Source organism: Pan paniscus, chromosome 23, assembly GCF_029289425.2.
Source record: "Pan paniscus chromosome 23, NHGRI_mPanPan1-v2.0_pri, whole genome shotgun sequence".
NCBI lineage: Eukaryota > Metazoa > Chordata > Mammalia > Primates > Hominidae > Pan > Pan paniscus.
In genome coordinates this window covers 45,200,337-45,213,629 of record NC_085927.1, presented here as the reverse complement: position 1 = coordinate 45,213,629, position 13,293 = coordinate 45,200,337, and the positions used below count along the sequence as shown (strand labels likewise).

Here is a 13,293-nt window from a genome sequence, read left to right as displayed (position 1 = left end):
GAGACACAGTCTCGCTGTTGCCCAGGCTGGAGGGCAGTGGCGTGATCTTGGCTTACTGCAACCTCCGCCTCCCGGGTTCAAGCGATTCTCCTGCCTCAGCCTCCTGAGTAGCTGGGATTACAGGCACGCGCCACCACGCCTGGCTAATTTTTATACTTTTAGTAGAGACGGGGTTTCACCAAGTTGGTCAGGCTAGTCTTGAACTCCTGACCTCATGATCCACCCACCTTGGCCTCCCAAAGTGCTGGATTACAGGTGTGAGCCACCACGCCGGGCTATTATTTTAAGTGACAAAAAATGGGCTTTTATTTGGGGTAAAACCAAAAGTAAGGTATATTTAAAATGTAACTGTATCCTGCTCCTCCTATATAAATGAAAAGCTTCCACTGCAATGAGATGATCTTTAGTGGGAAATCATCAAGATATTACCATATAATTTCTCTACTCTTCCTTAGAATGCAGGACTCAAAACCAGTAAAACCAACCAACCAACCAAACAAAAACCACCTCCAAAACAACTGAAAGGCTACTTTTCACCCAGGAAATAGTGTAATTTCCCTTCTTTGTGTCAGTCAAAATTCTCAAGTAAGAGCCCACCGCTGCTGCGTTCACTTCCACACCGCTCACTCTTTCCTCAACCCCTGATCCAGCTCCATTCCTACCTACTGCACTTGAACTCCTTGGCCTCTCTAGCATGAGATCATTCTACTCTTGAAACTGTTTTTCTCCTCCCTTCTGTGTTTCTCCTCCAACATAGCCGCCCCCTCTTCCTTCTCTTATATAAATGCCCCTGTATAAGTGTTCTACAAAATTCTGCTCTGAGCTCAATTTCCTCTTATCCATTTACCTATTTCATTTATCACACATGAACGCCCAATTTCTCACCCAAGTTCCAGCCAAATTCTGGGTCTTGAACTTCCATTGCCACTGAGATGATTATAATATTTATTGAATGCTCACTAATGTGCTGAGCATTGTGCAAAGACAAAGTTCTCCAATGTTCTTGGTTCACAGTGCTTATGTGGGTTTTCAATGTGGTAGTTGCTTTTTACCTCTAGAGCACACACACTTGGCTTTGAAAAGATATGGCACTACTGAAAAGAATGTAACATACATTGTTGAAACTGGGAATTACTTTGAACTAGTAGTTCATAAGGTATCTGAGAGATGTCAAGTATTGTTGTTCGTCTCAAAATGTATTTAAAATATCAAGCGTTGTCCTGGTGAGTCTGATGTGGCGTCCCAGAGCGCCTTGGCACACCGAGGCCCTGAAGACTTTCCCATGTATTGCCTCATTTAATCCTCACAACCCTAGGAAGCAAGTCTGTTATCCTCAACTTAGAGATGGAGTTGTTCTGTAACTTATCCAACATCACATTGTTTGTAAGTGGGTGAATAGAGCCAGGAATTGAACTCAGGTGGGTTCCACAGCCCACGCTCTCAACGACTTAGCTATGTTAAATCTCCCGATCTAAATCTAACTTATCTTCTTCTCCCAAACCAGCTATTCTTCTCACCTTCTCTATTTTTATTAGAGTCCTGGTCCTAGAATCTAAGGTAGAAGGGGCGCACAGAGGCCTTTGGCATTTCTACCAGTAGTTTCTCCAGTCTCTGCTCACTGTAGGTTGAAGAAACACTACTCCTAAATCATTCTTTTCTATCTCTGGGTGGACTTTGTCCCTGACTTTTTATTTATTTTTTTTGAGACAGGGTCTTGTCATATTGCCCAGCTGGTTGTGAACTCCTGGGTTCAAGCAATCCTCCTGCCTCACCCTCCTAAGTAGCTGAAACTCAGGTGCTTGCCACCGTGCCTGGCTAATTAAAAAAAAAAAAAATTAAGAGGTAGAGTCTTGCTGTATCACCTAGGTTGGTCTCAAACTCTTGGGCTCGGGTGATCCCACCTCAGCCTCCCAAGTAGCTGGGATTACAGGTGCATGCCACTGCGCCTGCCTGTCCCTGACTTTTATACAGTTCTTTTTTACACTGAAACAAAACCCAGGAAAATATATTTTTAAAAAGCTTTATAGGAATTTTTTATGCACAAATCAGGTTTAAAAACCACAGTATATACACTATAAATATTTGTTGGAGAAATAAATGATTAAATTCAGATTATGACTACTTCAGAATTTTTGGACAGCCACAATCAAAGATATTAACTCTTAATAAGGTTTTTGCTATAAATTAAAATTCAATTTTCACTAGCAACTGCTAGCCACATGGGCAAATTATAGATAAGTCCTTAACTTTGAGGAGCTTACTATTTTTCCAACGTTATCTAGGTTCAAAGCTGAAGAGATATTAGACTCATTTATGTTTCTGGCTTCCCAGATACAAGCCCACTAGGTCAGCGGTCCCCAACCTTTTTGGCACCGGGTACCGGTTTCGTGGAAAACAATTTTTCCACGGACCTGGGGCAGGGGTAGGGGCAGAGTTCGGGATAATTCAAGTGCATTCATTACATTATGCCTTTTATTTCTATTAGTATTACATTGTAACATATAATGAAATAATTATACAACTCACCATCATGTAGAATCAGTGGGAGCCCTGAGCTTATTTTCTTCCAACTAGATGGTCCCATCTGGGGGTGATGGGAGACAGTGACAGATCATGGGGCATTAGATTCTCATAAGGAACCTGCTGGGGTTTGTGCTCCTATGAGAATCTAATGCCGCTGCTAATCTGACAGGAGGTGGAACTCAGGCAGTAATGTGAGCGACAGGGAGTGGCTGTAAATAGAGATGAAGCTTCAATGGCTTGCCCGCCACTCAACTCCTGCTATGTGGCCGGTTCCCCACAGGCCGTGGACGGCTACTGGTCTGTGGTCTGGGGATTGGGGACCCCTGCTCTAGGTAGATCTTGTCAATTTTTCCTTCAGAGCCTCTCTTGAATCAACCTCTTCAATTTTATTTCTCTCAAGCCTTTTTTTTTCTTCTTCTCTTTAAAAGAGACAGGGTCTTGCTCTGTCAACCAGGTTAGAGTGCAGTGGCACAATCACAACTCACAGAAGCTTTGAACTCCTGGGTTCAACTGATCCTCCCACTTCAGCCTCAGGAGTAGCTGGGACTCCAGTCATGCGTCACCACACTTGGATCTTGCTAGATTGCCCAGGCCAGCCTTGAACTCTTGGAGTCAAGCGATCCTCCTGTCTCTTAGGTTTTCATTACTAACCTTCTGGACTATAGTAACTCCCTTGGTTATTCGTCTCTCCCTACTCTAATCCACCGTGTACAACTCTATCATTTTATTCTTATCATTTAGATCATAACTAAACCTTGCTTATAAACCCCAAACTGCCTGCTGCCAAGTCCTTTACTTTGGCATTTAAGATTCTCTACAATTTGCTCCCAACCTACCTTTTCAGTACTATGTTTTCATCCACATATTCATTCGACATATACTTACAAAGTGCTTATTAAGGACATTGAAGAGTTGAAGATACTATAAGGTGGTAAAGGAGCTTACATTCTGCCCCAAGCAGACAGTGCTGCTAAGTTAAAGAAATTGGGTGTAGCCCCTTCTATGAATTCTATTTTGTTTGTTTGTTTTGAGACAGTCTCACACTGTCACCCAGGCTGGAGTACAGTGGCACAATCTCGGCTCACTGCAGCCTCTGCCTCCCAAGTTCAAGCAATTCTCCTGCCTCTGCCTCCAGAGCAGCTGAGATTACAGGCGCATGCCACCACACCCAGATAATTTTTGTATTTTTAGTAGAAATGGGGGTTTCACCATGTTGGCCAGGCTGGTCTCGAACTCCTGACCTCAAGTGATCTACCTGCCTCTGCTTCCCAAACTGCTGGGATTACAGGTGTGAGCCACTGCACCCAGCTCCTTCTATGAATTCTAAGAATCAGTCTTCCCTTATAGTCTTTAATAAGGGAAACAGAATATGTACAAAGATAATGCCAATATGAGGAAGAAAATAAGTGCAGTAAGACAGCAAGGTAATATGGGAGTTTAGACGTTAATTCTAATGGGGGGTGTACAGAATGTCTTAGAAGAGGTGGCATTTGATTAGGTCTTGCAAAGAGGGCAGAGCTTCAATATGTAAGAAGAGGAAGGTCACTGTAAAAAATGAGCAAAGGAATAGAGGTAAGAATGTATGGGAAACAAGTCTGATTTCCATACAGTGTATGTTTAATAGACTAATAAGAGGTAAAGCTGAAAAGGGAGGATTAGGCTAAATCCAGACACTTAATGAATGTTTGGCTAAGGTTTCAACTTACCTGATATTTATTCCTTTGACAAGTATTTACTGACTGTCTACAATAGGCCAGATGGCAGGTTATACACTAGGGATAGCAAGACAGACGTGGTCCTGGTCCTCTTGGAGCTTAGAGTCTACCAAAAAAGCAGTAAGAATCCACTGAAGATGCAGAACACAGGACTGCCATCATCAAGGTGCTACTTAAGATTAAGATTACTCTAGCATCAATGTGTGAGATTAACTGCACGGTAGAATAAAAAAAAAAGCTACTTATTACAGTAAGTGTAAAAGGGAATGAGGCCTAAGACAGTGGCAGTGGTAATGGAGGAGCTAAAGGCTTGAAAGATATTAAGGAGGAAGACTATCAAGCTTAATATTTGTGCGGAAATAGTTGGAGGGGAGTAGGGAAGGGGGAAATGTAAAAGTGAACCATAAGACTGGAAAAAATCAGAACAGTTGTTGGCTCTGGGGTTGGGGATGGATTGGAGAGGGGTACAAGAGAGCTCTCTGGGATGATGGTAATGTCTGTATCTTGATAGAGGTTTGATCACACAGGTGTGTGCATCTATCAAAACTCATAACATACTCAATATCTATGCATTTCACCCTATGTATATTTTATCTTTATGGTTTTGAGACTGAGTCTCGCGCTGTCGCCCAGGGTGGACTGCAGTGGCGTGATCTTGGCTCACTGCAGCACCTGCCTCCTGGGCTCAAGCGATTCTTCTGCCTCAGCCTCCCTATATGTAAATTTCATATTTACAAATTCCTGAAAACAAATATTGAACTCAGGTTAATGATATGCAAACTGAAGTGTTTAGGGGTGAAATGTATGATACCTGCAATTTACTTTGAGATACATTAAGAAAGATAACATGGACTGGTGAATGAAAGGATGGGCAGGTATATGATAAAGCAAAAAGAAAATATTAACTGTAAACTCCTGGTGGAGGAGATACAGTTTTCATTACAGAATTCTTTCAATCCTTTTTGTCTGAAAAATTTCATAATAAAATGTTGAGAAAAGCGATAAGCATTCAGTTTTGAGTTTGGGTTGACTGGCGGGATACTGGGAATACAGAAGATGTAGCTAGGTCATGTCAATTAGTGACATAAGGGTTTGAGGTACCCAAGGCATTCAAGTAGAAATATTTAGCAGGCAGCTGGAATTGCACAAGTAGAGTTCAGTTATAGTTATTTTACTCTGCTGCTTCCTGAACATCTCTCTGCCTCCATGCGTCCACTTCCACTGAAACCTTTTCCTTCTTCAAGCTTTCCCTGACCCTGTGCTCTGACATTCAGCACTGGATGATTAGTCCATGGCATTATCACGTCACTAGACTGGAAATTCTTAGGATAAACAGAATCTTATAAAGAACACATAGTGTTTATTTCATAAAGCAATTTTCCAAATAAACAACTGAATAAAACCTGACTTAGTATTGGAATATCCAGGTCTTTATGTTCACACTGATTCCTGGCTCAGAGGTATAGCTTTGTGGTTTTTTTGAGATAAACAGATGTGTGTGTGAATATATATAATATTTTATATATATTATATAATATATATATACACACACACACACACTGATAAACAGATATAGATCTATAGATAGATAAAAACAGATAGATATAAGCAGACCTTCTTAAAAGGCACCCTTTATAGTGGAGAAATAACTTCCACCTCAGAGATCAAACTAAATTCCCATTCCTAGATTCTTTTCTTTTTTCTTTTGAGACAGGGAGTCTCACTCTGCTGTCCAGGCTGAAGTTGCAGTGGCAAGATTATAGCTCACTGTAGCCTCCACCTCTTGGGCCTAAGCAATCCTCTCACCTCAATCTCCTGAGTAGCTGGGACTATAGATGTGCACCCCCACACCAGGCAAATTTTTGTATTTTTTTGTAGAGACTGGGTTTCACTATGTTGCCCAGGCCGGTCCCGAACTCTTGGGCTCAAGGGATCCACCTGCCTCAGCCTCCCAAAGTGCTGGGATTACAGGCGTGAGCCACCACACCCAGCCCCAGATTCTTAATACATTTGATTTTCTCGTTCTTAGTCGCTTTTCTTCCAGATTTTATCTGACATTGCATTTTGCAGAACTATAAATAAAAAAAGAAACTTTTAATGACATAGTTATGAGACCCTAAAGTTCACTGCCAGAAACTGTTGAGTTATGAGGAAAGAAATCAAACCAAGGTGACTGATTTATCATTCCTATCTCCCTAATCAACAGTGAGCTCCCTAAAGTCAACAACTATGTCCTGCTTGTGTTTTTACTTCCTGGTACTATCTACAGCATTGAGCTTGGCATACAGCAAGCACTCAGACAGTAAAAGAACATATATTCGACACTAAAAAGAATACCAGAAAGTAGCCAACACCAGCTGCTGGAAAGTCATTAGCTATTCTGTTAACTTGACTGCTCATTTTTCTACCAATTTTGATAGTGTGTTTTTCAAAATGAACTCAAAGAACACCTTTTGACATCTCTCAACTGCCCTAAGCAGACAGTGATGCTAAGTGAAAGAAATTGGGTTTAGCTCCTTCTATGAATTCTAAGAACTAGCTGGAAAAAGCCACAGTGTAACTAAACCTATTCCTGGCACAATGGGAGAATAACTCTATTAAGAAACCCTAGGCCGGGCATGGTGGCTCATGCCTGTAATCCTAGCACTTTGGGAGGCTGAGGTGGGTGGATCACTTGAGGTCAGGAGTTTGAGACCAGCCTGGCCAACATGGTGAAACCTCGTCTCTACTAAAAATACAAAAAAAAAAAAAAAAAAATTAGCCGGGTGTGGTGGCGGGTGCCTGTAATTTCAGCTACTTGGGAGGGTGAGGCTTGAACCTGGGAGGAGGAGGTTGCAGTGAGCCCAGACTGCACCACTGCACTCCAGCCTGGGCGACGGAGCGAGACTCCATCTCAAAAAAAAAAAAAAGATTGCTTCTATATCAGACAGACTGGGCTACTGGTAATATTTTATACTTTATATCATTCCAACATATTCCCCAAACGTGCTTAATTCCCAGTGGTTTACCTCAACTGCTTAACTTAAAAGTCCACTGACTATCCAGGAAGAACCTGCTTAATCTCTTACCCCCATCACACTTAAAAGATGCTTTACCTTTTCTCCTCTCTCTCTCTCTTTGTCCTTCTCTTCTTTTTTCTTTTTTTTTTCACTATGCCCATCTGTGTGGAGGCCAGGAAGTGGCAGGGGAGGTGCTGTTGCTCCAGCGTATGGGATGCTGGGAGGAGGACCAGATGTCACTGTGACCTCTCCCACTGGCACGGCAGAAAGTCCTGAACTTCTCTTGGACTTGGAGTGTCGCTTCTCTTTATGCTTCTCCTTGTCTTTCTTCTTTTTGCTCTTCTTTGACTTCTTTTTCTTCTTGATTTCTCGGTAAGAATCATCTATCACTAACTCCCCAGCCTCTAGTTCCCCACCAGAGGATGAGTCTGATTCTACCAGAATAGGTTCAAGCCCTGAAAGATCAAGGTTAGCACTGTGGGACTCTGCGAACTGGGAGGCATCAGACCCACAGCCTTCAGGGCCAGGAGATGAATGTGCGTCTGAGGATGACTTGTGCTTTTTCCGGGCTGTTTTCAGAAAGCTCTGTAACTCATGTCCTAGGAGTAAAGCACCCTGCTCATCCCGAGCTGATTTCTTTGAGGATTTTTTCACAGTCGCTTGTTGGGAGGGATATTGAAAAGACTCCTCATCAACGGAGCTGCTTCCCTTCTCCTTTGGTGACAGAATAAGTTTCATTTTTAAACCATCAGGCTCCCGAAGGGTCAGTGTCTCTGTGTTCACAAAGAGAGGTTTCATTTTTTTTGATTTGTGGGAGCCACCATCCTCCAGGGGTAGTTCCCCACTGCTTCCACTGACTTTCTTCCTGTGGTGCTCCTTTTTACTCTCCGAATGGCTTGAAGAGCCAGAGGATTTCTCTCCAGTCTTTTTGGAGGGCTTGGAGCCTGCTGCCAGTGGGGAAGTGATAGCTTTCAACAGGTCCATAGCTGTATCAGTAGACTGTGGGCTGGACTTTTTCTTTTTCTTCTGTGACGATTCCAAAGACGAAATATCTAGAAATAATCAAGAGAAGTACTGTCAATATGATGGGAAGCAACTTCTAACAAGTTTCCTCTCTCATCAAAAGCACCTAGCTAACATGAGAAAGAGGCTAACAGGAATGATTTGAAGGGAGACCCTTTAACTGATTCCTAACATTGAGAAATGATGCCCTTGTGCTTCTTGGCTTGGTAGAGTCTGCCTCTGACCCTGGACACAGTTCTTGCCACTAAAGTTGTTTCTCTTCATTGAGTCTTCAGAAGCAACCAAAGAGCACATACCCAGAAGAACTGACTATAGCTGTGGGATTATGGGAAGTTAACAATTCAGATTGCAGACAGAGTATCATTTGTTTCTGTGTTCAGGACAAACCCATTCTGGTGAAAGTTGAGTCTCATCAGCTATGTGCATAACATAGCTAAGAAAACTGGTTCTGTGAGTGGATATATACTGGTTGAGAAGTGACCCACAGGTGCAGGCCAGAGGACTACGTATGGCAAAAGGGATGCTAGATAACAATGGGCACAAGATAAGTGGATGATTGGGGGGAGAAGGAACCTGGTACCTGGTGTATCACAAATGCAGACTGTTCTTCTATGCTGAATCCTCCAAAATACCAGCCCTCCACCTCTCTCCTCCTTCACACTGGTTTATCGGCACTCAGAACAAGAACCACTGTCCTGTTAAATAGGCCACTGAGTCAGCAACATCTGGATCCCTTTCCCCTACCCCGACTCCAAGAACCAGCGATGTGTTTATCCCACCTGTTGCCCATTCCCATCCTCACCTCCATAGTAGTAATCATCAGAGGAGTGCTTCCTCTTCTTCTTGTGTGTGTCCGTCCCCAAGAAGTAAAGTTCACTATCCTATAATTAAAGAAGAAGAATTGACCAATAATAAGATGATGAGGCAAATGCAGTTTGTAACCACTCTTGTCTTTGATGATTTTTGATTTTGGGAAACAAAGCACAAGAAATAATAAAAATAGATGTGCATAACATTTTATTTCTCTTTTCTCAAGTTATTAAAAAATACTTCCTTCTTCAAATATTAGGAAATATGGTAAGAAGTAGTTTAAGACTTTCCTGGCGCAGTGGCCCAGGCCTGTAATCCCAGCACTTTGGGAGGCGGAGGCAGGTGGATCATTTGAGGTCAGGAGTTTGAGACCTGCCTGGCCAACATGGTGAAACCCTGTCTCTGATAAAATACAAAAATTGGCCAGGCGTGGTGGCCGGCGCCTGTAATTCCAGCTACTCGGGAGGCTGAGGCAAGAGAATCGCTTGAACCTGGGAGTCGAAGGTTGCAGTGAGCAGAGATTGTGCCATTGCATTCAAGCCTGGGCCATGAGAGAAAAACAAAAAAACAAAAAAAACTCTGCATCACCAAAAAAAAATGAGTAGTTTAAGACTTTCCTAATTTAAATTTTCAGGACTTACCTTCAACTTCTTCTTGGAAGAATTCCTGACCTGAGCAGCAATTTCTTCCTCTTCCCTTAAAAAATCTTTGTAAGAACGTTTTTTCTCTCGTTGGCTTCGGCCAGCTGCAAGTCCTATGTCCTCAAAGGTATGATCACCATCAAAACAATCTGAGAAGCACAGGTTTATTTGGGAAAGGAAATGAGAAAGTCAAGTAAGTAATGACCAAATCGTCATGCAGGGAATGCAACAGTTCCTCTATTTCCAAATTAAAACAATGTTTCAATCAAGTCCACTGAAATACAGGGCTAGACCCAGGGGAACAGAATATTTCTTGATGACCTAGCTGCAAATACAAGAATCAAACCTGAAGAAACAATGTTTCCATGCTATGCAAAGGCCCCATGTGCAACCTCACATATGGTTTCTGAGTTGTGATTTGGTAGGAGGACACAGACTTGCAGACGAAAGGCTGAAAAGAATAAGGATTCATGTGCTGTGCTGCTCTCTGTGGGAGTCCAGGATGTGATTCCTATCCCCAGACTCCTGCACACTGGAGCTGGCAAGGACCAAGAGTGCTGCAGGGGATCACCCCAATAAACTAAGAGACTCATATTTCAGACTCTCGTGTTGGAACCCCTGTCCTGGTTTTCGTTTCCATGGGCCCAGTCTGGGGATGGCGTGGAGGCTGAGTGTCATAACAGTGCTCTGGACCATCACTTGGGAGTCCAGGCTGTGGTGCCCAGTCCTGGTCTCTATATCCATGGGCTGCAAGGATTGAAGAGGATACCCCCTTTGGAATGCTTCTCAGATTATGGGGTCATACCTTCTTTCTTCACGGAGTCATCATAAGCCATGGTGGTCCTGCAGGGCCTTTGAGAATGTGTCACTGTGTCCAGGCTCCTTCCCGTCTACAGGACCAGGTCTGAGAAACAAAGAAGGAAAACCCTCCTGTAATGCGAAATCACTGAGGAGAAGCAACCTTCCAGATGGAAATGCGCAGTGATCCAAGGGCCGACTGGAAGGGCAGCAAGAAATAAAAAGTGTCTTGTCACCTCCTCATTCTCTTTGTAAATACAGTGGGGTTGATACTGCAGGAAGTACACTAGGCTTAATTAGATTTCAGTCATGAATTAAAGTTGTCATTTGGGGAAGTATATAAAATACCTCCAATACAAAAAATATTTTCAAAATTAATGAGAATTTCTAAAATGCCAACAGGACTGACAACACTGAGACAGGGTAGAAACCAACATTAAGTTAGAGGGATAGGTTCAATCATGGTTACAACATACACAGGTAAAGCAAGATGCAGAGAAGACAGATCACATCAAACATTTGAAGACCACAAAATCCTACCAACTGGATTGGTGAAGCGGTAAAATCTATTGCATTGTAATTTAAACAGAAATGATTAACTGTATAGGGATGTTAAATATCTTTAGAGCACAATGTCTTTTGCATTTTTTGGGGGGGGGGGGCGTGACATGAATTTGTTCAAATTTATGTAACTGTAAAAGCAGGTACACTCCTTACAACAGTTGACCATATGACAGCTGTCACCACCACCAAGGCTTTCTTAAAGGCTAGGTGAAAATAGGGAGACATTTATCATTTGTCCACTGGTCATAAAACTTTTATGATTGTTAAGACCTTCACTAATAAGAATTGCTATAATTTGAAGGTTCTAGATATTGTATTTTTTATTGAATTTTTACAACCTTTTTTGGCATTTGAGTTTATATGTCCATTTTGACTTTGAAGATGACAATGCTATAAAAGGCACTGTAAGGTAAAAGGATTTTTTTTTTTTTTTTGAGATAGAGTCTTGCTCTGTTGCCCAGGCTGGAGTGCCGTGGCACGATATTGGTTCACTGCAACCTCCGCCTCCCAGGTTCAAGCGATTCTTCTGCCTCAGCCTCCTGAGTAGCTGAGATTACAGGCGCCTGCCACCGAGCCCGGCTAATTTTTGTATTTTTAGTAGAGATGGGTTTTCACTATCTTGGCCAGGCTGGTCTTTAACTCTTGACTTCGTGATCCACCCACCTCGGCCTCCCAAAGTGCTGGGATTACAGGCGTGAGCCACCGCGCCCAGCCAAGGTAAAGTTCTTTAAATGTTTTAAGAACAAGCAATGTCATAAGTCCTTCAGGAATTTTAAAATTACGTATTAAATATTTTGGAAATGTTCTCATCCAATTAAGTCAGATGCTTACAAAGTTAATCTAATTGATCATTTATTTAAATTTAATTTTACCTTCATTATTATAAAGGTATTTAGAAATACTGAAGGACACTTAAATGACACATTACTAATTCCTTCAGGTAGCTGTGGACAATACTGAAGCATGGAACTTTTGTGAAAGAAAAGATGAATTTGATTAACAAGGGAGACTTCCATAAGAGTTACATTAAAAAGACTTATTTGCACAATCAGATAAAATACAATGTACATACAGGTAGGCCTAAATGGGAAAATGAAGCATTACCAAGAATGATTTATTAGATTAAGAAAAGAAACATAAAAAAGCATTTCTTCACTTCTCTGAGAAGTGAAATAAAGAATGGATTTGGTCAAAGTAAGAGAAGCTAGAGTAATGAAACTATATTAACTGGATTGTTTTAAAAAGTTCAATTGGAGAACTGCCTGTTCGAAGGGCCTTTTCATAGGAAACGAAGGGGACATAAGGTCAGGCCTCAGATAAAAATGTGAGGAGGCAAGATACATAATGTAGCCAGTTTTCTATGTTCCAGCATTTAAGGATGACACTTTCTCAGCAGAAACTACTGTCCTCCCCTTTCCACCCAAGTGGTGCTGACTCCAAAAGGGGTGCAGGTAGGAGAAGGGAAATACAGGGAATTATATCAATTTATTTGAAAACAGCATATCCTCTCAATGGCACTAAAATACTGAGTTTATAAGAAAAATACATAGATTATAGAGATTTTCATAGGCTGATAATGCCAATGGAGACCTCAAATTAAACACTTTCTGTGCATGAATTTTGGCAAAGAATATTTCAGAAATAATGGCAAAAAACTTAAATATTCAATGTCATAAATACAGTCATCAGTGTTTTGTCAACAACAAAATGCACTTGTATATGTAAGCAAAGGCTGGTCCTGAGACTTATAACAGGCCTTCCCTTTGGTAACATCAAAATCAACATAAAACAGAGTTGGGCAACCTAACAGAATAGAAATAAGTACCTCTGAAGACAGAAAGAAGGGAAGATGACTGTATCGTGGTCTCGTTACTGGCTGCTTTAAAAAACTAGCGGATTAAAAAGTTGTGAGAGGGAATAGAAAATTAGGAACTGCTTCTCAGAGGCACAGGCCAACACAGAAAATGTGGTGTTGGCATTACATATATTAGGTCTACCACTGTTTAAAATTTCTTAAAAACACTGAAGAGCATTTTATAAATTACTGGATTAAATAACCTGAAGAAAAAAGAAGGAATGAGGCCTGAAGACACGTCCAATTCACTGAAGAACTGGGGCAGCCAAGAGCTTGAAAAACTAAAATTAAACACAACGGACTGTATCAGCCACAGCTTGGGCAGACCGATGGGCCCTGAATTTCTACGTTCTTTAAAATCAGGA

General features: G+C 41.7%; 1 protein-coding gene across 3 annotated transcripts in view; it reads right to left on the bottom strand.

Moving 5' to 3' along the window:
- Nucleotides 1–13,293, bottom strand: part of HMGXB4 (HMG-box containing 4) — a 38,325-nt gene that overhangs the window by 22,832 nt on the left and 2,200 nt on the right. The window contains exons 2-5 of one of the 3 annotated variants that reach the window (XM_003821502.5): nt 10,517–10,615; nt 9,712–9,860; nt 9,063–9,141; nt 7,334–8,289 (exon numbers count right to left, since the gene is read on the bottom strand). In XM_003821502.5, coding sequence (XP_003821550.3) covers nt 7,334–8,289; nt 9,063–9,141; nt 9,712–9,860; nt 10,517–10,547 — 1,215 coding nt within the window. In that variant the 5' untranslated portion in view covers nt 10,548–10,615. Of the gene's footprint in view, nt 1–7,333; nt 8,290–8,840; nt 8,956–9,062; nt 9,142–9,711; nt 9,861–10,516; nt 10,616–13,293 lie in introns of those variants that run through there. The other 2 variants (XM_055105975.2, XM_034948904.2) reach the window with 2 other exon arrangements.